This window comes from Rattus norvegicus, chromosome 1 (assembly GCF_021556685.1).
Source record: "Rattus norvegicus strain SHRSP/BbbUtx chromosome 1, alternate assembly SHRSP_T2T, whole genome shotgun sequence".
NCBI lineage: Eukaryota > Metazoa > Chordata > Mammalia > Rodentia > Muridae > Rattus > Rattus norvegicus.
This window is the reverse complement of record NC_141534.1, coordinates 257,301,939-257,323,483: the sequence shown is the minus strand read 5'-3', so window position 1 is coordinate 257,323,483 and position 21,545 is coordinate 257,301,939. Positions and strand designations below refer to the sequence as shown.

General features: G+C 50.5%; 1 protein-coding gene across 2 annotated transcripts; it reads right to left on the bottom strand.

The window, feature by feature from the left end:
* Positions 1-17,251: 17,251 nt before the first annotated feature.
* On the bottom strand, positions 17,252-21,527 carry Kazald1 (Kazal-type serine peptidase inhibitor domain 1). Of its 2 annotated transcripts, NM_001033064.1 has the most exon segments (5): positions 17,252-17,933; positions 18,116-18,263; positions 18,349-18,509; positions 19,575-20,121; positions 20,587-20,689. In NM_001033064.1, coding segments are annotated over 4 exon segments (933 nt in total). In that variant the 5' UTR covers positions 20,104-20,121; positions 20,587-20,689; the 3' UTR covers positions 17,252-17,838.
* Positions 21,528-21,545: the final 18 nt, after the last annotated feature.

Sequence of the window (21,545 nt, the reverse complement as noted above, 5' to 3'; positions counted from 1 at the left end):
CCAAACACTTGCTGATGGCTTCCCATCCCCTCAGCTCCTCCTTTCCTCTACGCCTCTCTTTAACTTTTTTTTTAATTTTTATTTTATTTATTTCATGTATATGAGTACACTGTCGCTGTCTTCAGACACACCAGAAGAGGGCATCGGATCCCATTACAGATGGTTGTGAGCCACCATGTGGTTGCTGGGATTTGAACTCAGGACCTCTGGAAGAGCAGTCAGTGCTCTTAACCACTAAGCCATCTCTACAGCCCCAATTTTTTTTTAAGGAGAAACTAGGGTAGAGCCAATACAGCCCAGCCCCAGTGGGTCCCTGTCAATCAGGAAACCTCCAGGCTCTTCACTAGCTCATAATGTTCTCGGCATTTTAACATGGGAGCTCTGATTCAGAGACATTCAACTCAGTTCAAGGTTTTTTGATATTTTTTTTGTTTTTTTTTTTCCGGAGCTGGGGACCGAACCCAGGGCCTTGTGCTTGCTAGACAAGTGCTCTACCACTGAGCTAAATCCCCAACCCCCCAGTTCAAGGTTTTTAAAAAAAATTGCATTAGCAAGTGCTGTCCAAACAGACACTCCTCAGGCGGCTCTAGAATCCAAACTTGTCCTAAGCACACCTCAGTCCAAAGCCCGTGCCAGGGAGGCATCGGCCGTGAAGAGATTCCAGATGGACTCAGAGTCATAGACGACCGAAGTACATAGTCCTAAAAAGACATTGACAACCTTACACATTCGGAAATGCTAGATGAAGCAAGCCCAAGTATCCTCTTTAGTCTCGATTCCCACTTCTTTACCACTGGTGTGGTTGCCCACTATGGGTTGTAGTAGGTGCATGGTGCCATACGCTCTCAGGCTTCTAGAGGCCATCTAACTGTGGATGCTTGGGTCTCCATCTGCTGGGCACCGAGGTTGCTGTTCTATGCTCCTCAAGCCAAGGCCCTGCCATCGGGCCAGAGGTCCTCACCCAGGCACACTCCCCAAGGTAGCCGCTACCTGCTCAGCTAACTGGGAAATAAATACCCTGTTTCCGAGAGTAATTTAATTATTGGCTCCTGCGGACTAGTGGGTAATTAAATTCTGTAGCTCCCAAAGTAATTAATTGCTATGCAAATGGTAATGCCCTCTGCTTTGGAGAGGAGGATCCCGGCCTGAATTTGCCCTGCAATTAGAAGCTAATAATTACCCTGTCAGTTCCCAGCTTCTGCTGGGTAATTGCCTACTGAAGCCCTACTGGTCACTGAGACCTCTCTCAGACCTGCTACTATAGCTCTGCTCTGGTGGCCCCAATGCCAGAGCAAGGGGTCCTCAGAGTGCTGGTTAATCTCAAGATCTCTCCAAGTCCACCAACTCTAGGAGTCCCATCAAGATGCCCTGATTTCTGATCAAAGATAAACAAAGACCAACCCTTCTGTAGCCTCTCCTCTCTAAGAGGTTTCTCAGCTTCCTGTGGGAGTAGAATTCCTGACAGAAAGGTTTGCACGACCTCCACTGAACGATTCTTGTGTATCAGGAACTTCCTCAAAGACAGTCTAGTCTGCTAATGGTCACACAAAATTTCCCCTGGCGGTTTGTTGTTTTGTTTCGTTGTCAAGCAGATTAGACAAAGCCTCGAGATAAACGCAGGAGTTGCAGAGACATTCTGTAGCTTACGGACAGTTCCTGGCTATTCAGCCTACACTAATCTATGTCCTCTGTAAAGGGATTTAGAAAATGTAATCTAAGTCCTTAATCAGTTGACTTTAAACTGGGGAGATTGTTTTCCATGAGTCTGGCCCATTCAGACGAGCCCTTGAAGGGTCTGGGCTCTTCCTCATCAAGCAAATTCCAAAGAAGAGGAACGTCTACCAGGGCTCTCCGTGTTAAATTCCCAGCCCGGCTGTTTGTGAACAGTAGTACCTTTGTCAGTGCCCAGGAGGTTCTATCTTGTCCCTGATCGTTTCTTTTTCATTCTCTACCGTGTGCCTGTCAGACTGACTTAGCTAACCATTGAGTAAGTCAACTCTTTGAGAAGATTTTGTTAATATTTTAATTGCTGTTTTTGGCGGTGCTGGAGATTGAACTCAAGACCTTGCACATATTGGCAAACGTTCTACCACAGGGCCACATCCCTGCCCCTTACAGTATGAAGTATGTCTTGTTGGTTCATTGGTTGGTATTTCATGTCTGGGTTCCATCCTGTGAGGCCCGCCTCCAAAGGAAGGAGGCAGGGCAACAATCATGTAACTTCCATGATCGTGTTATCCCTTGTAATACATATCTGTTCTTGTTCTCAGACTGACTGTTAACATTCCTATTTAGAAACCAGGAAACCGGAATCAGATCTAAAACAGATTCCATCACTAAGCAGGTTCCAGAGCCAGGGAGTGGAGAAATGAGGTTGGAAACCGGTCCACCAGTCATATTACTCCTGACTATTCGGTGGCAAGTCCAAGGTAGCCTATACCAGTGTGATGTTTAACGATGTCAACTTGACAGGATCTAGAATCATCCAGGAGATAAGCCTCTGGGCGTGTTTTGAGAGATTATGCAGATTAGGTCAGCTTCTGAGAACATTTGTGTGGGATTATCTAGATTGGGTTAACTGAGGTGGGAAGACTTAGCCCGCATGTGGAGGTGCCAATTCACGGACTGGTCTCCAAGTGAGTAAGAAGGAGTACACTAGCTATCCACTGGCATTCATCCCTCTTGTGCTTTACTGTGCAAATACAACAGGCAGGACTAGCCTCCTGAAATCCCTGCCAACCCGACCTTTCCTTTAAATTAGCTTCCTTTTTTCAAAGTTATTTTTAATTATGAGTATATGAGAGTGGGTGTGTGCACATGAGAAGTACCCTCAGAGTCCAGAAGAGGGCGTAGGATTCCCGGAGACTGAAGTTACAGGCAGTTGTGAGCTGCCCGACGTGGGCACTAGGAACTGAGGTCAGGTCCTCGGCAAGAGCAGTACACACTCCTAACTGAGCCATCTTTCCAGCCTCCTAAGTTCTACCATAGCCATGAGACAAATAACATTCAGGCAGCAGGGAACTAAGTGACCCTGTGGTTCAGGTCAGTCTCATCTCCACTCTGGATTTTGCCGTCCCAAACAGTCCAGCAACCTCCCGTTCTCTTGCTGCTTCCTGCTTCCTGTCTATAGACAGGAAGCAGAGAGTGCCTGAAATCTATGATGCGCCTCCAAGGCACTGGCTTTTCCCTTTAAAGCATGCATGGTTCATTGGCTCTCAGGATCACAGCTAGGATTAAAGCCCAAAGACAGGACTGTCAGGAAGTGCTATGGACATTGAGGCCAAAGTCTAGCCCTACGAATGCCCAGCTTTTGGTTCAGACGTACCCAAATAAACAAATAAACAGGGACTTGATGTTACCTCTTTCTCCCCAGTCTATGACCCTGAGGTGTGCAAACAGAAGTCCCCAAAGGACCTGGTAGGAGCAAAGGCTTGGGCATGGCCATGTCAGTTGGAGCCCCTGCCTGACTGCTGTAGCTACCAGTCCGTTGACAGCTCTTTAGAATCCATTCAGAGTTTTGGCCCTGCCGTAATCTCTGGATGATGAATATTTCCCCTAATGAATGGGTAGGAATTGAATTAGCTGGAATGCCCGTGTGCTTAGATGCTCACTGATTAAACCCCCATCTGCCCGAGGCCTGCCTGGGAATAGCTCATTACATCTAATTCTTACTTCTTTTTTGTCATCTTTATATGTTTCTGTAAAACTATTACATAGTGAATTTGTTTAGCTGGCTTAGTTGTTATCATTAGTGGATTACAGTTCCTCATATGGATTTTTTTTTTAGAATTCCACACATGAGCAGTGTGTTTGTATCATTTCCACCTCTGTCCCCTGCAACTCTTTCAGTGTCCTGATGCTCACTAAAATTCATGACATCCTCTTCCTTAATTGTTACCCATGGGTACATATGGATCCGTGTGTGCATAGAAATACCACCCACTTACTCCAGCTAGTATTTCACATAGGTATACGTGTTTCTAGCTGACCATTTAGGGTTTGATAACCTACGGGTGGGGGCTCATCCTTGAGGAAGGTAGATTTCCTTCTCTATAGCTCCGAGTCTAGGAGCGGGGCCTTGTAAGATTACACACACACACACACACACACACACACACACACACACACACACATTAAAATGTCAACTGGTGTTGTTGTTCAGTCTTGTGTATGTGCACATACAAATTTTTAAAGGACGCAAAGTAATGTTACTGTTGATTTTCTTTTGTTGCTGCTGTTTATTTATCTTTATTTTAAATGTTTATTTTATTTTTACTTATGTATATTGTCTTAGATAGGGTTTCCATGACTGTGAAAATATACCACGACCAAAGGCAACTCTTATAAAGGACAATATTTAACTGGGGCTGGCTTACAGGTTCAGAGGTTCAGTCCAGTATCATCAAGGCAGGAAGCATGACAGCATCCAGGCAGGCATGGTCCTGGAGGAGCTAAGAGCTCTACATCTTGTTCCAAAGACAAGAGAAAACTGGCTAAGCCCATACCCACAGTGACACACTTCCTCCAACAGAAACACACCTCCTAATAGCATCACTTTCTGTGTGCCAAGCATATTCGAACTACCACCTGTGTGCCTCTGTGTGTGTGTGTGTGTGTGTGTGTGCTCTTGATTATTTGTATACATATGTGACTATGTACGCTTGTGTGTGGGTACCAGTGAAGTCCAAAAGAGGGCCTGAGATCCCTGGAAGTAGAGTTCCAAGTGGTCGTGAGCCACCTGACTTGGGTACTGGGTACTGAACTCAGGTCCTCTGGAAGAACAGTATGTTCTTTTACCCACTGAGCCATCTTGCCAGACCTGCTTTTGGTTTTTGGTTTAACATCCCCGCCCCACCACCAGTGCTGGGGGCTGAACCCAGTGTCTTGTGATGACTAGGTAAGTGCTCTACCACTGAACCCAAACGCTGGTGTTTGACTTATACAAAAGAATGGGAGTACAACTCAAAGAAAAAAATGTTTGTTTGTTTTGTTTTGTTTGTTTGTGGTTTGTTTTTTGAGACAGGGTTTCACTAAATAGACTTGGCCAACCTGGAGTTCACTTTGCAGACCACTTGGCCTGGAACTCAAGAGAGACTGCCTGCTTTTGCCTACCACCAGCTCAGCCCCGTGACATCCAGTGCTGTGATTAAAGCATGTGCACCACATTGCTTTTAGTTGGACTGGGCCAGCACTTCCCACCATAGAGCTCCACCCCCCTCATTCCAGTCCATGTATCTCCTGAGACTCCTCAGGCCAAAGTCTTCTGGTACCTGAGGAATCCTTATCTTTCTCCAGGAGCTCTGTCCAGGTTATTCTTGAGTCCACACCAGTCTGCTTTCTTCGGGGAACATTGATTGGACAGGGAGTTGCTTTGAGAAAAGGGAGGTGGTGTAGGGGAGGAGCCCAGTTTGGGATTGAGTACCCATGAGTACCCAAAGCTTCAACCCTTTGTTCTTCAGTCGCCTTCAAAAGAAGTTTGGGGGTGTCCATATAGGCTGGTGTTCCGGTTCACGCAGAGGCCTTTGTCAGGACCAAGGACAGCGTCACTCGCAGTTCAAGGTTCTCCACTCAGTCCTCTTCCTTCTCCGGAAAATACATTTTCCAGTTTGCTAGCTATGTCTTCTCCTCCCGTTATTCCTGTTCCTCTTCCTCCTGCCATCCCTCTACTCACTTCTTGTCCCTAATCGCAGGGACAGGACCTAGTGCCTTAATTCTTCACCCCAGAAACCCCTCAAGCTCAGTTAACCAGGCTCCCCCAGAAGTGTCTGTTAAAAACTTCATTCCCATGACTGAATCCTGGAAACCTCGCAAGAACACACACACATCGAAATCAAGGTTTCAAATGTTGAGCAGGAAAGAAGGTTAGGGTGGCTGTTTTTCAAAAGGCTAGACAGCGCTGCATTCAGTGGGGCCTAGGGCCAGGCTACCTGACCATTCCCAGCAGGTCCAAGGCTCTAACTCACAGCCCTCTCTTCCTCTCCCTTCTCCGCACACTCTTCCCCTTCTTTCCGCCTCCCCTCCTCCCCTCTCCTCTGCGTTTCTTTGAAAAGTGGCAGCAGCTGCTGGAGGAGGCCGACCCTTCATGAGGCTCAGCGATTGCTGTGAGTGAGTGTCCTAGCTTTCTCTCCCAGTTAATCTAACTTGGGAAGAGTTGAGGTGTGTTCTGGCTCTGCTGCCTGCGAAAGGCAGAGAATAAATAACAAGCCAGAGGCATAAACAGATGTGCAGATATATGCAGCTGCTGCTTTGCTGCCAAATTACCATGGACAGGATGCTGGCGAGAGGCCAGGATGCCTCCCCCTCTGTTTGGAGTTTGGCCACCAAGACCCATCCAAACTCACTATCTACCCATTTGGCAACCTCCAAGTGAGAGAAGAAATGCCAGGAAAGGAGTGGAGAGGCTTCAGGTGCCCTTGGGCTGGATAAAGAACTCCAGAGTCTTGTCCTAATGACTCAGGCAGGTGGGGGCAACTTGAGGGAAGATAGGAACCTCGTGCCAGGCCCTCCCTGAATAGCCCCTGCAGTGGGCTCCCTGGGTGTGGCTGGGAGTGACTTGAGGGCCAGTCCTTACAACGTCAAGTGGTTCTACTTTACCTCCCCTCCCTTGATCACAGATTGGGTGTTCCTGGATTTGATGGCTTCTAACACTGCTCAGAATCCATGTGCAGTGCAGGGGACAGTCAACAGTCAAACCGGATCCAGCTGGGAACCCCCTGCCACAAAAGGACATGGTTGGAGACTCCTGCCCTGGAACAGGGTCAAAGGAGACTGAGGCTAGCTAAGATTGTGTTGGAATCAGGGGGCAAAACAGACAAGCAGGAGAGAAAGCATGGCTGGAAGGCACACTGCCCTACCAGGCCTCTCTCTAAGGTGGATTCAGAGAGACACCAAGCCACCTCTCAGTGGTTAAAGGTGTTTATCCACAAGGCTGATGATTTGATGTTTCATGGCAGAAGGAGAGAATCCAATCCTGCAAACTGTCCTCTGACCTCCACATGCATACCATGGCAAGTGCATGACTATGAACATGCAGGAGATGGATGGATGGTTGGACAGATGGACGGATAGACAGACAGATAGAATTAAATATACAGGGGGTTGGGGCTTTTTTTTTTTTGTTTGTTTGTTTGTTTGTTTTTAAGACAGGGTTTCTTTGTGTAGCTCTGACCTGGAACTCTCTGTAGATCTGCCTGCCTCTGCCTCTTGGAGTGCTGGGATCAAAGGCACGTGCCATGACTTCCCAGCTTACGTAAATGCTTTAAAGGGGGAGGATTTGAAGAGATGGCTCAGAGGTTAAGAGTGCTTACTGCTCTTGTAGAAGACCTGGGTTTTGGATCCCAGCACCCAATTAGAAGGCTCACAGCCACCTGTAATTCCAGTCCCAAGGGACCTGCCCTCTTCTGGCCTTCAAGAGAACCACATCCATGCAATGCACGCACACACACACACACACACACACACACACACACACTCAGGCACAAATACACACAAACAAGATACAATGAACAAATGAATCTTTTCTTTCTAAAGACAGCAACAAGTATGGTAACAGCGTACTCTGGTGTTGTTAACAGCATTTGCACCAAATGCTGGGAGCCAAAGCAGGGAGGCAAAGCGAGGGAAGGAGGTGGTGAACTTGCTAAAATGAATGCTCAGCACCATTCCCCAACAAATCGCTGTCAGGCTGCCCTCCTCCGGGCATCCACGGGTGCTTGCTTTAACATCTGTGTTTCAGATACACTGTGCACAGGCTTGAAGTTGTCAAAAGATAAATGAAAGACATTCAGAGAGAAAGAATGTACTTAAAACTTGAGAGAGAGCCAGGCATGGTGGCACACGCCTTTAATCCCAGCACTCGGGAGGCAGAGGCAGGCAAATACCTCTCTGAAATTCAGGCCAGCTTGGTCTACAGAGCAAGCTCTAGGACAGCCAGAGCTACACAGAGAAACCTTGTCTTGAAAAGTAAAACAAACAAAATTTGAGAGAGGAGGTGTGGGTTTAGCTCAGTGCTGCCGTCTGGTTAGCAAGAGCAGGACCCTTGACTCAGTCCTCAGGAGGGGACAGAATCAGAACAAGGAAACGAACTCACGAGTTAAGTCAGGCTTTGCAAAATACCTTTTTTGTTTCCTCTGTTTTGTTTTGTTGTGTTTTTGGGGCCAAATGCTGAGCCATATACCTAGTCTCGTGGCCAATCTCTTGGCTCACTAACGCCATTTCTAGAACACAGAAGCACAGAAATACTCATCCTTGTGCTAAATAACATACTAAGGATGCCAGAGTAGCATTATTTGTACCACTTGGAAACAATCTAACGATCCATAAAAAAGAAAAAACAGGACCATGCCCGCAGGCACAAAGGTCCTGTTTCTACATGCAGTTTTGAACCGTTGTAGGCGTATGCTCACAGAGTACATTTTTTAAAGTAAAAGACAATATGGTAAAGTTTGGTCTGTGAACTGAGTTCCAGGACAGCCAGGATTACACAGAGAAACCCTGTCTCAAAATAAAATAAAATAAAATAAAATAAAATAAAATAAAATAAAATAAAATAAAATAACAATTAAAAAAGTTAAGGACAATCAAAAAGTAATTTTTTTAAAAGACAGACTAAGAGATCATCTTGTTAAATAATGGTTGGAGGAAAAAGCAAAGATGGAGCTCAAACCTGAGATTCACTCTCCTAGAGGGGGAGGCTAGGAGAAGTAGGTAGACCAAAAGGCCAGTGTGGCCAGAAGAGAGCGGACTTCAGACCCTTTAGGCAGGAGCTATGCAAAGTCTACTCCACAAATGAATGGGGCCCCATCATTGCCTTCCCTTCCTGGGCTCTGGTTCTCCACAAGAGCCCAGCTTTATCCATAGGGTCCCACTGTGTCCTGGATTTGACTCCAGCTGCCAGGAGAAACCCCGCCTTTTATTGTCATAGCCCAGAAGACTAGCCCAGTCCTAGCCATCACGCTGCACTGGTGACCCAGCCGCAGCTAGGAAGCCCCGCCCCAGGCAGTCTTAATGTCTCTCCACACCTCTCCCTGTTGCTGTCAAGAGTCCCATTGTTCCTCCAGGTGAAGAAAATACTAGCCCAGCCCGTAATGAGCTGCATCTTCAGAGAAAGCCTGTGTGTGGGATGTGGGGTGCTGGATGTGGGGTGCCAGGCAGCAAGCCTCTTGACTCCCAGAAGTTCCATCCTTTCCTCAGGAGATGGAACCAGGTAGACACCAGAGAGCATGGGGCTCCTTAACCGAGGTGAGTTCCTGACAGGTCTGCCAGCTCTCAGCCAGTCCTCTGCAGCCTCTCTGCAATTCCTTATGCCTTCTCTCTCAAGGCTGCCTCTCCAAGACTGAGTCTCTTCACTTTTTCCACTATCCTCCCCTCTCTCCCTCACTCCCCATGGCAAGCCCTTCCCAGTGCTAACTTCTTTTTTTTTAATTATTTATTATTTATTTAATGTATATGGGTACACTATAGCTATCTTCAGACACACCGTAAGAGGGCATCAGATCCCATTACAGATGGTTGTGAGCCACCATGTGGTTGCTGGGAATTGAACTCAGGACCTCTGGAAGAGCAGTCAGTGCTCTTAACCGCTGAGCCATCTCTCCAGCCCTCCAGTGCTAACTTCTGTTACTCTGCACCACTCCCCAGCTCCCAGGCTATTTTCTTCTATTTTAAAGAGAAGGCATAGGGCCAGCTCTCTCTTGTTGGGGTGCCCAGTAAATTTTACAGACGATGTATAAGGAGTGTAGATGAGGGGCGGAGAGTACCAGTGAGCTCGAGTTGGTTTGTGTCTTGGTTTGATTTCAGAACATGTTTGTGTGCAGTATCTAAAGATTGTATCTTATCAGCACCCCCACCTCCTCTGAGGTCCAGAGAGGTTAAGGGACCTATTCCTGTAACAGAGTCAGTTAGTGGCCAAACCAGAATTAGAACCCAAAGAACCCAACTCATGGCTGAGATTGTAACTACAAAGCTGCTGGGTTCCTTTCTCAAATATATGAGTACACTGTAACTGTCTTCAGACACACCAGAAGGGGCATCGGGACCCATTACAGATGGTTGTGAGCCACCATGTGGTTGCTGGGAGTTGAACTCAGGACCTCTAGAAGAGCAGCCAGTGCTCTTAACTGCTGAGCCATCTCTCCCTTCTTAAATATCAAAAAGACAAATTTGACTAACAAGTTCTCAAAGAGTAGAAAATGCCAGATGCTGTGGCCTTTGGGCTGCACAGGGCAGGGGATACCTCTCTTCCAACCCCAGCGGCAAGAGCACCTCTGTTTGCCATTCTCCCCTGCAGAGAAGACTCTTGGACTCCCTCTCTGGAGGCCAGCTCAGGAAGGCTGAGGGTAACTCTGCACTTCTGGCCCCATGTGTCTCTTCCAAGACCTGGCCCGTGACAAACCTGTCCTCTTCCTCTGCCATTCTAGCCACCTCCCAGAGGCTTGGTTTGCTTTGACAGCGCCCTTTGTGTACTACCTAAGTCTGAAAGCTCTTTGATCCGCACTTCCCCCTTTCCTGCTTGGAAGAGACACTGGTCCTTAACACAAGCTCTAGTCACTTGTCATCAACACCAGCACGGTGTCCCCAACCTCCTCTACACAAGGCCAATGCAAGTCTCTTTCCAGAGGCGCTGCATGCCCCGATAATACCTGAATGCTCTCCCTTGGCACCCACTGACCCCCATCTGCCCTCTTCAGCAGAGGCCTCTGGGAGGAAGAGTGGAGGAGTCTGGTCACACACTTTCCCCATCCTTCTTGTCCTCCCATCTGCCATTGATTCTCAGAGACGAGTAAGGGAGAGGAGAGTAGTGGTTGGCCCCGCAATATGTCCCCCCCCCTCCACGCCCCTGCAATAAAGGAGTCAGGGCCTTTCCAGTGTGCTGGCTGCTCTCCGCTTCCGAGTCCTCCCTCGCCCCTCCATCTCCTCCTCTCCCTCCCTCCACCACAGCCTGCAGACCCAGCTACAACCCGCACACAAGCAGCAGCATTTGGGGGCTGAGGCGGGAGAGGTTAATTATTGCTCCCCCGCCCCCCACGCCCCCCACAAGATGTATCTGACTGTCAGAAGGGGTGACAGATGAAGACAAAGTACAGGTACGGCTCCTGCGAACCCGGCCTTCCGTGTGTACCAGCCTGGTTGAGGTGGGGGGGGGGGGACTACCGAAGTTTTAACCCCTCTGGTGCCGGTGTGGTGCATAGCTGATGAGCATGAGGGAAGCTAGGGTTGAAACCTGGCAAGAGCCATCTGAGGCCCGGAAGCCTGTAGGGCCTCCTCTTGCCTGCCTCAGTCATCAGGTTGGATGTTAATGTATAGGAAGGGCTCTGCTAAAGACTCTAGAATCAAGGCCACAAAGCCATTGAGAGGAGCTTGCAGCAGAGTCTGAGCCTGGATATCTGGAGAAACCTGCGTAGTTTGGGAGTCTAAGGATACACTTCTGCTTTCTCCTGTCCTACGAGTCTGTCCCCAAGGGTCCTGATCAGGATGTGTGTTTCAGAAAGAGTGTGTGGTTGTGTGGCTATGTGGCTGAACCCAGGTGTTCTTATGGTGATGTAACTCTATAAGCTTGATAGTACAAGGAGAGAGGGAGAGGGAAGGGAGGGAGGGAGGGGGGGAGGGAGAGAGAGAGAGAGAGAGAGAGAGAGAGAGAGAGAGAGAGAGAGAGAGAATACACACTGTGTCAGTGTGGGTCAGAAAACTGGTACAACCGTGAAGGTATGTCATCGGAAGAATGTGGAGGAGGGTTTGCAAGCTTCGAGGAACCTTTATTGGGGGTGGGGAGCATGCCAAGTGTGTCACTACAAGAGGGTATGTGGGTGTTGGTGTATGAACGTGGTGTGCTGCAGACATACACACATGTGTGCAGTACTAATCTAAGGCTGTGGCCTCTTGCCGGTGGCCCTCTCCTTCCCTGGTCTTCTCCCTCCGTAAGCAAACGAGGTGAAATAATTACTTTTCCATTTAAACGCCCCATGTTCAAGCCAGAATGAAAACAAAGTGATTTAATAAAAATGTCTTTAGAAAGGAGAAGAGGAAAATGAACATCCTCTCCACTCCCCTCCCTGGTGTTCAGGGGGTTCCCAAGCCCTTCAAAGTTAATTAAAACAGGAACTAAAAAATCACAGATTCACTTAGCAATCCTTTCCCCATCTCTGCCTTCAAGGTAAGGCAGCCCCAGAACCCTTAATTCCAGGCCTGCCCCTGGAAGCTGCCCCAGCTTGTTTTAACTTCTGCAGGAGCCACCCTCATTCCTCATGGGCACCCTGGCTTTCCTGAACCCTTTCTTCAGGAGGGGACTTTATCCCTCCCCTCCTCCCAGAGTCATCAAAGGCCTTGTCTGGCTATCTGAGGCCCTTGATGGCCATCATCAGAGGTTTCCAGCCCTGCCTCCTCCCAGGATGAAACCAGCCCACGGTCCCTGCTAGGCCTCCTCAAGGGTCCCCTGAGCCCCCAGCTGCTCTGAGCTTTATCTGTCTTCACTGACCCCTGGCCCTGTCCTCGGCCCCAGCACAGTGTAGATCTGGCAACTTCCGCCCTGGCTGTATCTGTTCCCCATCAGAGGCCTCATTGGAACTCAGGCCACTCAGCAGCCCAGATAAAAGAGATGGATGGATGTGAGTTTGGGGGGATGCCCCTCCCCACAAGCCAGAGCTAGAGCCCTGAGTTCTGACAGGGGCTCCCTGTAGATGACTGGGGTAGGGGTGACACAGCTAAGCTCTCCAGAAGTCAGGTCCCTGAGCACCTCCATCCTGCCTCAGTCCTCTTCTTCTGAAGGCTCAGTTTTAAGGACTCTTCCAGGCAGGCATGTTGCATTGTACTTCAAAGGAGATCCTGCACTGGGTACCCTGCTCCTTTTCGGCCAATCACGGCCGAAATAATCTTGGTAAGATTGTGACCACTAGCTGAGCACTTATTTGCTCTAGACAGACCATTTATAGAGAGCTCTGGTGCCTGTGAACTGTTATTATTATCTTGCAGAAGATGGCACAGAAAAAGGAAGGTGCAGAAACCAGTCCTGGAGGCTGGGGAGATTGGCTCAGCCCTGGAGAGTACTTGTTGCTCTTCCAGAGCACCTGACTTCAGCTCCTGGCACCCATGAGAAGGCTCACAACTGCCTGTAACTCCAGCTCCATGGAATCTGATACCCTCAAGGTTTTAAGAAAAAAAAAAAAGCTGTCCCAAGGTATGAACTAAAAAGGAGCAGAACTGAGCTGAGTCTTGGACCCATTATATGAATCCCATGTCCACTTGTGGAGCTCTTTTGTAGAGCCCTCAGTTCTGCTCTTAGGACCTAACTTTACTCCTCAGAGCTGATGCCCTTGGAGATCTTGCTACTGCCCCCAGAAGCCAGCCCTCTGATGCTAGTGCACAGTGAGGAGGGGCAGGAGATCTAGAGAAACCTATGTTAGAGCCTGGATTACTTGGATACCAATTCAGCCAAAGGAGATGGAAGGGAACTTCTGCCCTGGTTCACTTACCTAGGACCAGGAGTGGATGAGAGACAGGAAGCCATTGGCCCTAGAATCCTCAGCCATCAACCCCAGAAGATCCATCCAGCCCCTCAGTCCCTCCCTGCTTCTCTTAGGGGTTCTTTCTTTTCCTCCTAGGGAACTCTGGGTGCTTTTTAAGTTCCTCAAAGTCTATCCTCTCTCTAGAGCTTGTGTTTTACATCTATCTACTCTGTCCAGGGAGACCTAGATGGCAGAGAAAATGTCAAAAATAAATTCGTCCTGCCTCTGTAACCTCCCCTCACCTTTGAGGGAAAAGCCCGGCTAAAATCTCAATTTTAATTGCCTGTAATCCCAGCATATTGCAGACAGAAGTGGGCAGATCTTGATGAGTCAAGGCCAGTCTGGTCTACATAGTGAGTTCCAGAATAACCAAGGCTACATAGTGAGACCTTGTCCTTCTCCCCATCCTCTCTCCCTGCTCCCCCAAAGACCTCAACCCTAGGAAGAGGGGAGGACTTCAGAAAAGGGAACCAGTGAGGAAAAGAAACTCAGCAAAAACAGGCGAGAAGAAAGGGGACATGTCTGTTTCCACAGACAGGCCCAGGTAGTAGTAGTCTGCTAAGTGGGCCTTAACAGCATCCGTATAGCAAACAAGGGAAGAGGGAAGAAGTAACCAGGAAGCGTCTTTCCAGCCCTAGGAGTATGCTTATGGGGATTATGTTCTCCTCCAGAGCCATGCCCCACCCTCGTTTGAGTCCTCTGTACTGAGTTTAAACCAAAACTTTAATGACAGCATGGTAGAAAATGACCTGGGATTTGGGAACAATGTTTCATGGAACATTGGTGTTGTGAACCTGCCCCACCTTACCCACCAATGAGTCACCTCAAGCTAGGCCAAGCCCTGAAGCTTTTAAAGCTCTCCTCTTCTCCCACAGCACATCTGGAACCCAGCTTAAACACAGAAAAGCCTAGAGAGGGTTAGGGTCCCCCTGTCGAGAGAAGAGGGGAGAGTGACTTGTCTGAGCTGGTTTCTGGGCTCTGCTCAATACTCACGTATTGAACATCTGTCTGGACCCCTAACTTAATCCATCCCTGTCTGTCTGGTCCCCTAATTTAACTCTATTCATGAACCCGGCTTCATTTCTTTCCTCGGGCCCTTCTTGATTCAACCACCACATCCTAAGTGTTCCCTTCCTGATCTACAACTGACTCCCAGAGTTCAATACCATTCAGACGAGACCCCTGTCGGTCTCTAAGAGACCCCTTAAGGTCCGGCCAACCCGTTTCCTTCCCGTGACCCTTTCTTAAAAGGGTATTTGCTTTAAGAAAGAATGAGGGGTGTGTGCTGGGGAGATGGCTCAGCAGTTAGAAGCACTGACTGCTCTTCCAGAGGAAACTGGGTTTGATTCAGTCAGTACCCACAATCAACAGTGGCTCACAATCATCTGTAACTGCAACTCAGGGAATCTGATGCCCCATTTCTGACCTCTGTGGGAACCAGGCCTGGGCCAGGACCTGTGCTGGGATTAAAGGCATGCTGCACCACACCCCTAATAAAATAATCTCTTTTTAAAAGTCTCTTATATAGAATTTATTTATAAATTCTGGTGTTTTGCCTGCATGTGTCTATGTGAGAGTGTCAGATCCTCTGGGGTTACAGACAGTTGTAAAAGACATATCAGTGCTGGGAATTTAACCCTGGTCCTCTGGAAGAATAAAGAGTGTTCTTACCGCTGAGCCATCTCTCCAGTTTCCCTTGAGGGAATCTTGGCCCCCTAGCCCAGGCCCGGCTGCTACTACCAGAAGTATCCGCCAGATGGCAGCCTTTCCCCAGAGCCTGTACTCCTAAGAATTGCCAGAGGGGTCGCCTTTCCCCCCCACTAAAGGCACCATTCTTAGTGGTTGCACAGACTCAGCCCCCATCAGCATCCCTGGTATGGCGAGTGCATCCTTGGTCCCCAAAGTCTGCAATTTTGGCCTCTTCAAAATCAAGTTCTCCCTCTCCTCTTAATCCTCCAGGCTTCTATTGGATGGGTGGACTCCCCATGGGGTCTTCGGTTCTGTTCAGTCCTCTGATGACCCCTATGGGGCGGATGTGGCTTGGCTTAGCCCCACACCCTCGATTCCGACCAGCGTGGATGAGAACATCCTAAAACCTTAAGCAGAAGTGGTCAGAAGCAGCAGAGTTCGTGTTACTATCACTCCAAAGAGAGTGATGGAGTGATGGGTGCCTTTATAGCATACCGCGTCATACACACCTGTGCACACAGTCCCCTTTGGTTTTTCTCCACACATTCTGCTCTGAATGGAGGAGAAACAGAGTCAGGTCAGCCAAAAGCAAGAGAGCAGCCCTTCCAGAAGGTCGAAGGTCAGAGACAGGGACTACAAGTTTGGGAGGGGGTTGATTCGTATAAATCCAGTTGGTCCTCTCTTCCTGACTCGCAGCCTCCGAGTGGGAGCAAAAAGGAACCCATTTGCTACATCTTATGCAAACGAATTAAAGTCCCAGAGGTGGGCGCTGGGGGTGGAGTGGCGGTGCACAGAGAAATGTCCCACCGCCAGGCCTGGGCCTCTCTGGTTCGGCTCTCCAGAAACCACACACCTCGGCTATGAGCCGTTTAGTGAAAAAGGCTTTAAAACCCGTGGGGGTGAGGAGCCGAGAGTGCCCGCCGCACAGTTTCCCCGCCTTCCTCCTCCCCCTCTCCTCCCTCGGGAGCGGCGGGAAATTATTTATTAAAACACCGCCCGCGCTCTCATTTATTTGCGGTGAATAATCCTAGGCATCTCAGCGCGTTTATTAAACCTTTCCCGTCCCCGCGCCCGCATTACTTTAATAATAAATCGCGTGTCACTTTCCGGCGACATTATTAAACCCCGTCCGCTGCAGCAGAGGCGGGGTGCGGGGAGGGTGCAGGCAGTGGGCGGCAGAGCGTCCTTCCACTCCAGGCTGCGGGGGCCCAAACCGTCATGGCTGCAGAGGGGGAAACTGAGGGGTCGAGGAGGTTACTCCCTACAGAGTCTCCAGACGCGACAGATTCGGGTTTGGGCGAGAGCCAGCCTGTGCTCTGCAGGTAGGTGCAAAGGGACAGGCAGGGCACAGGACATCTTGGAGCCCCGCAGAGCAGAGAACATGCTATGATGGACACAGGGACCCAGAGCCAGGTCCCCTCTCACAGGGTGGAGAGGATCTTGAAATCGTGCAGCAGGACGCTCCCCACCCCTACTTGGCCCAGGCTCTCCCACTGCCCTGCTTTCTGCTCGCGCCTTGCAATTAGCTGCCAATACTCGGCTACAGCGCGGCTACCGGGGATCACTGTCAGAATCCTATTGGAGAAGTGGCCACCGCCAGGCAGAGGCAGTTGGAGATGTAATTCATACAGGCAGAAGGGGTGGCCAGGCCTGGAGCTTGGGGTTCGCGGCCACGCCCCTTCCAAGGGGCCCAGCAGCCTGTGTTGGGTCTCCCGCGGCAAACACAGACGCTGAGCCAAGAGCCGTCCCTCCCCGCGGTGGCGCCAGCTCAGGGCGCAGTCCCGGCGCGTAGGAGGTTGTCGCTTTCCACACACAGCATCTTGGTGACTAACTTAACCCTACCCTTTAACAATTTCATAAACTCCTCAGTGTCCCCGGGCGAGATACAGAGAGTGTGAGTGTAGGGAGAGATCTAGGCCAAAGAGTGTGTTGGTGAAGAATCAAGTCAGAAGAGACGGCTCACAACTGGGACAGTTAAAACAGGGTTACTTTACGTTCAGCTGGAAAATGGAAAAAGAGAGGGAGAAGAGGAAGGGTGTGGCTAACACAGGCGCACCCACCACTCAGTTTGAGCATTTATTTTGGGGTCCCAACCACACAGGCCTGGTTCCCCACTCTGCCAGGGTGGGGGTTGGAATAACTTCCTTCCTTTCTCCAGTCAGATTTGCTCTAGGCTCCCTCACTAGAGGACAGGAGAGGGCAGTATAGGCCCGAGTCAAGCCTTCTCTCACACAGCAGGCCTTCGTTTAGGGCCTGCAATCACTAGAAGCCAGAGTCTGTTAGAGACACTCAGGATTGTCTGGTCTCTATGTGCACATTGGTAAGAATTGTCTGAAGCAGTACGGCTCGGTTCGTTTCTAATTCTTTATTGGTGCTCACTGTGTCTAGTTGTCCCCTAGAAGGTGTAAGACATGGAGCTACCCCCACCTCTCTCCCTATACTGGACCAAATCAGTTCCACTGCGCTCATCTCTACCACAGAAGCTTCTGGAAGATGAGTTTTGAGGAAAGGGGCACTGAGGCTACAACAAGCATTAAATAATCCATGAAAGGACCCTGCTCGTCCCTTCCAGTCTTCTCCAGGCCTTCTCCACAGCAGGGTTGGGGTGCTATATCCACCCTGCCCATACCCACAAGCCAGAGATCTGAACCTAGTAGTAATCTTCCAACTCTTCATCTTCTGCTTCCTCCTCAGGAATCAAACCCTGGGATTGCAGCTGGGAGAATCCTGTGGCATTCAGCTGGTCTGCAAACATATGTGATAAAGGGAAAGGGTCAGGGAAGAGACTTGGTGTATGGGAAGGCATGTGTGTGTGTGTGTGTGTGTGTGTGTGTGTGTGTGTGTCACATGCAGACTGTTCCTTACAGGCATTCAAGGGTCCTAATGCACCCCATCTTCCTGGTGCCCAGAGCTCAGGGCTTCCTTACCCGGTGTGAGTACTGTGAGGGTAGCAGAGGCCTCAGCCTGGCCCAAAGCATTCCTGGCAAGGCAGCGATAGGTGCCCTCATCACTAGGGCGCAAAGCCTGAATCTGTAGCCAGCCAGTTACCTCAAACTTCTGAGGTCCACCCCTAAACTGGAGACAGATGTACTTACTGTCAGCAAGCTCATATGGGGAAGTCCTGGGTCTTTCAGGGGTATGCCCCTGCTCCTGTCCCTACCTGCACAGAGATATGGGGGTCATCCCCCGGCAGCTGGATGTCCAAGCCGTCTTTCCTCCACTCAATCGAGGCCATGGGGTAGGCAAACACCTCACAGCCAAAGATCACATCCTGTCCAGTCACGTTCCAAATATTGTGAGGCTGCGACAGGATCTGGGGCTCTGAGGCAGGGGGATGGAAATATGAGGCTTGACACCAGGAAGCTCAGCAGGAACACAATTTACAAATTAATCTGGACGCGTCTGGGGCAGGACACAAAGCATGCCAAGGTCAACATGCTTCTGCAAACAAAATGTGCCTCGAGCCTGGATACACACAAGTGAAGGTGCACGCGCGGGCGCGCACACACACACAACAAGGGCACAAAAGCAAGCTGGGAGATGCACAGGCACACAGCAGTATAAATTACACAAACATGCTTACAGGCCCTTAGCTTAGCTGAACAACCGTGTCTGTCCTGGACTGCTCTGCTGTCCTCATTCTACCCTAGGGCCCCTTTCCTGCGGGCCATGTAACCAACACCTCCCTCCCTCCTTCCCCCTTTTCTAACTAGGCCCAGTTCCCAAAGGCTTCAAGAGCAGCCACATTCCCAATGCCATGAGAATGCGACACGACCTGGGCTCTTTCAGAGGAGGAGGTGGGACTAGTACGGAGGCAGAGGAACCTGAAACCACCTTGTTTCAGGGCAGAAAACTGTTGCCCCAGCCCCCTTCTGCGTTTGTTTTCGTTGCAACTCTAGCCCGGATAGAATAGGCAGAAACTGAGGAAGTGAGGGTGGCCAAAGAAAACCTCAAGCTCGAACATCCCCAATCCCAACCCAAAGGATGAGGAGCAAAAGAGGCAAAAAGCCATCTCCCATTCACTAAGTCCTACATTCGAGAGAAAAAGGATAGGCGGGAGCCAGGGTTAACAGGATGCGTCTCACAGGACTCTCTCTGCCTGGGCTACAGCAGTCTGGGCGAAGTCTTGGGGGCGGGGGGGGGGTGTCCCAGCTATTGGCTTTGTGCCTATCCTTGGGAAAGCTGGTCCCTGAAAGTCTGGGTAGAGCGCTCAGGCAGCTCAAACCTGCCAACAAATCTCAACCTGTGCTTTAGTGGCAACCTTTGAGGCTCTTGGTCTCCCTCATCTATTCATTCTGTTGACCATAAACCAACGCTGTTGGAGATCCGGGAGCAGTGTCTTTGGGAAGCCAGGGTCCCGGCACTAAGAACCCTGGGCTTGCGTACCCGATTCGCAGGGCCCCGGATGCACCACAGTGAGGTTAGCGTCCGGCCGAGCGCGGGCGACCTCCTGCAGTCGGCAGACCTGCGCGTAGGTACGGCCGTCGGAACCACAGAGCGGGCGCTGCGAGCGGCAGACACACAGCGGCTCCGGCACCTCTCCTCGGCTCAGGTCACCGCCCGCGTCCAGCCTGCATTCGAGCTGCTCGCCGCAGCGCCCGTAGAAGTTAGCGCTGGGGTCCAGATCGCAGAGCTGGCCCTCCAGGTTGGCGCACTCCCAGCAGCAGCCGCACGCATCCCGCACCCGGCCTGCTAGGCAGCCCCGCGGCGCAGCGCACTCTTCTGGCCGGCAGGGAGCACAACCCTCGCCCTCGGCTAGCAGCCGCAGCCAGCCTCTCCTCAGGTAATCAGGGCCTGTGGATGGCCTCGCGCTAACCGGTAGCTGGGTTCGCACCATCAGCAACAATAGTACCAAAGGCAGCGCCAAGGAAGGTGCAGCATGGTTAGCTGGAAGCCCTGTGAACACTCGGGGCATCAGCGCGTAGGTGGCACCCTGCCAGGAGAGGGAAGCCAGGTCAGGAGGTCAGAGATCCAGCCTCACCACTCCCTGTATAAAAACTTGATTCTAACACTGACCTTTCCTCTGCTACCCTAGAGCCAACCTACAAAGAGGCCTGGGGACTCCCTGGGGTTTATGCCAGTTGGTAATTGATTAGGCTGGTCTTGGGGACTAGGGAGTAAAGAGGCAGAGAGTCTCTTGGGGTAGGATCACTAACACCCATGCACGTATGCATGCACCCATACACACACATACGCGTATACACACATGCATACATACATACATGCACGCGCGTGCGCGGACACACACACACACACACACACACACACACACACATCAGCACCACCTCCAGAAACCACCCAACTTTGATGCACCTTTGCCCCAGAGATGGATAAAACTACACCTGAAGTAAAAACTTCGAGCTGGGGTGATGGTGCTGGGAGCATCCCAGCGACTCACCTAGTGCCTTGGACTAGGCCCTTAACAGCTGTTATTTCCAATCCTAAAGGACCGGTAGGGGAACAAAAAGAGTCGCATGCACGGCCAGCCAGACCCGCAGGCCGCCTCTGCTTCTGCCAGGGGATCGCTGGCTGCCCACAGACTTAAGATTCAAAGAGAAGCTCCTCCGCCCCTTCTCCCCGCCCCTAGATGTTGAACACCCGCCTTCTTCCCAGGCCCTGAGGCCGATAATTTTATCCAGTCTCACAAGGACCCTCTTGGGCCTTTCACTTCAACCCTAGCCCAGAGTCACAATGAGTGTACAGAGCAGCCGTCGTAACCAGACGCCAGCTGGGAAAGCAAGGATGTGAGAAGAGAGTAGGGGTGGGAATGGCCGAGGAGCTCAAACTGTTGGCTGAACCCCAGGCCTGTCTCATCTGATTTAGTTCCGGAGAGAGGCAAACAGCTGCAGTATAGAAAGAAGGAAGGAGATCTAGAGTTAAGACATTTTACTCGATGTAAAATTTACTTCAACAGTATGGACATTTCTGGAGGGCAGGCTCAGGGCCAGCTTCCTCCCGGCACTGGGGCGCAGACTAGACATAACCGTTTCCAGCTGCTATCCACATCTGGCTACCTCCCTCCCACTATAGGGCAGGTGCTTGAACCGGCAGAGGAGCCTGGTGATTAGAGGTCGGAACTGACTAGCGGCCGCAGCGAGGCAGGCGGGTGACTCCCCGTAGGGTGTCTCTGGGGTCCGGATTACAGGTTGCAAATTCGAGCATGTCTGGGCCAAAACTGTTCAGTCTGGAGACCTCCACCAACGCCACCGTGGCACTTTGGACTTGGGGCAGGAAGCAAAGCATCCCCGGAGGCCCCGCCCCTGCCGGCCCCCAAACAGCTACCAGAAAACCGCAATCCAAGATCCTAGGATGAGGAGGAGCAGGAGGAAATCCAGCTTTGAGGCAAGGGAGAGGAGG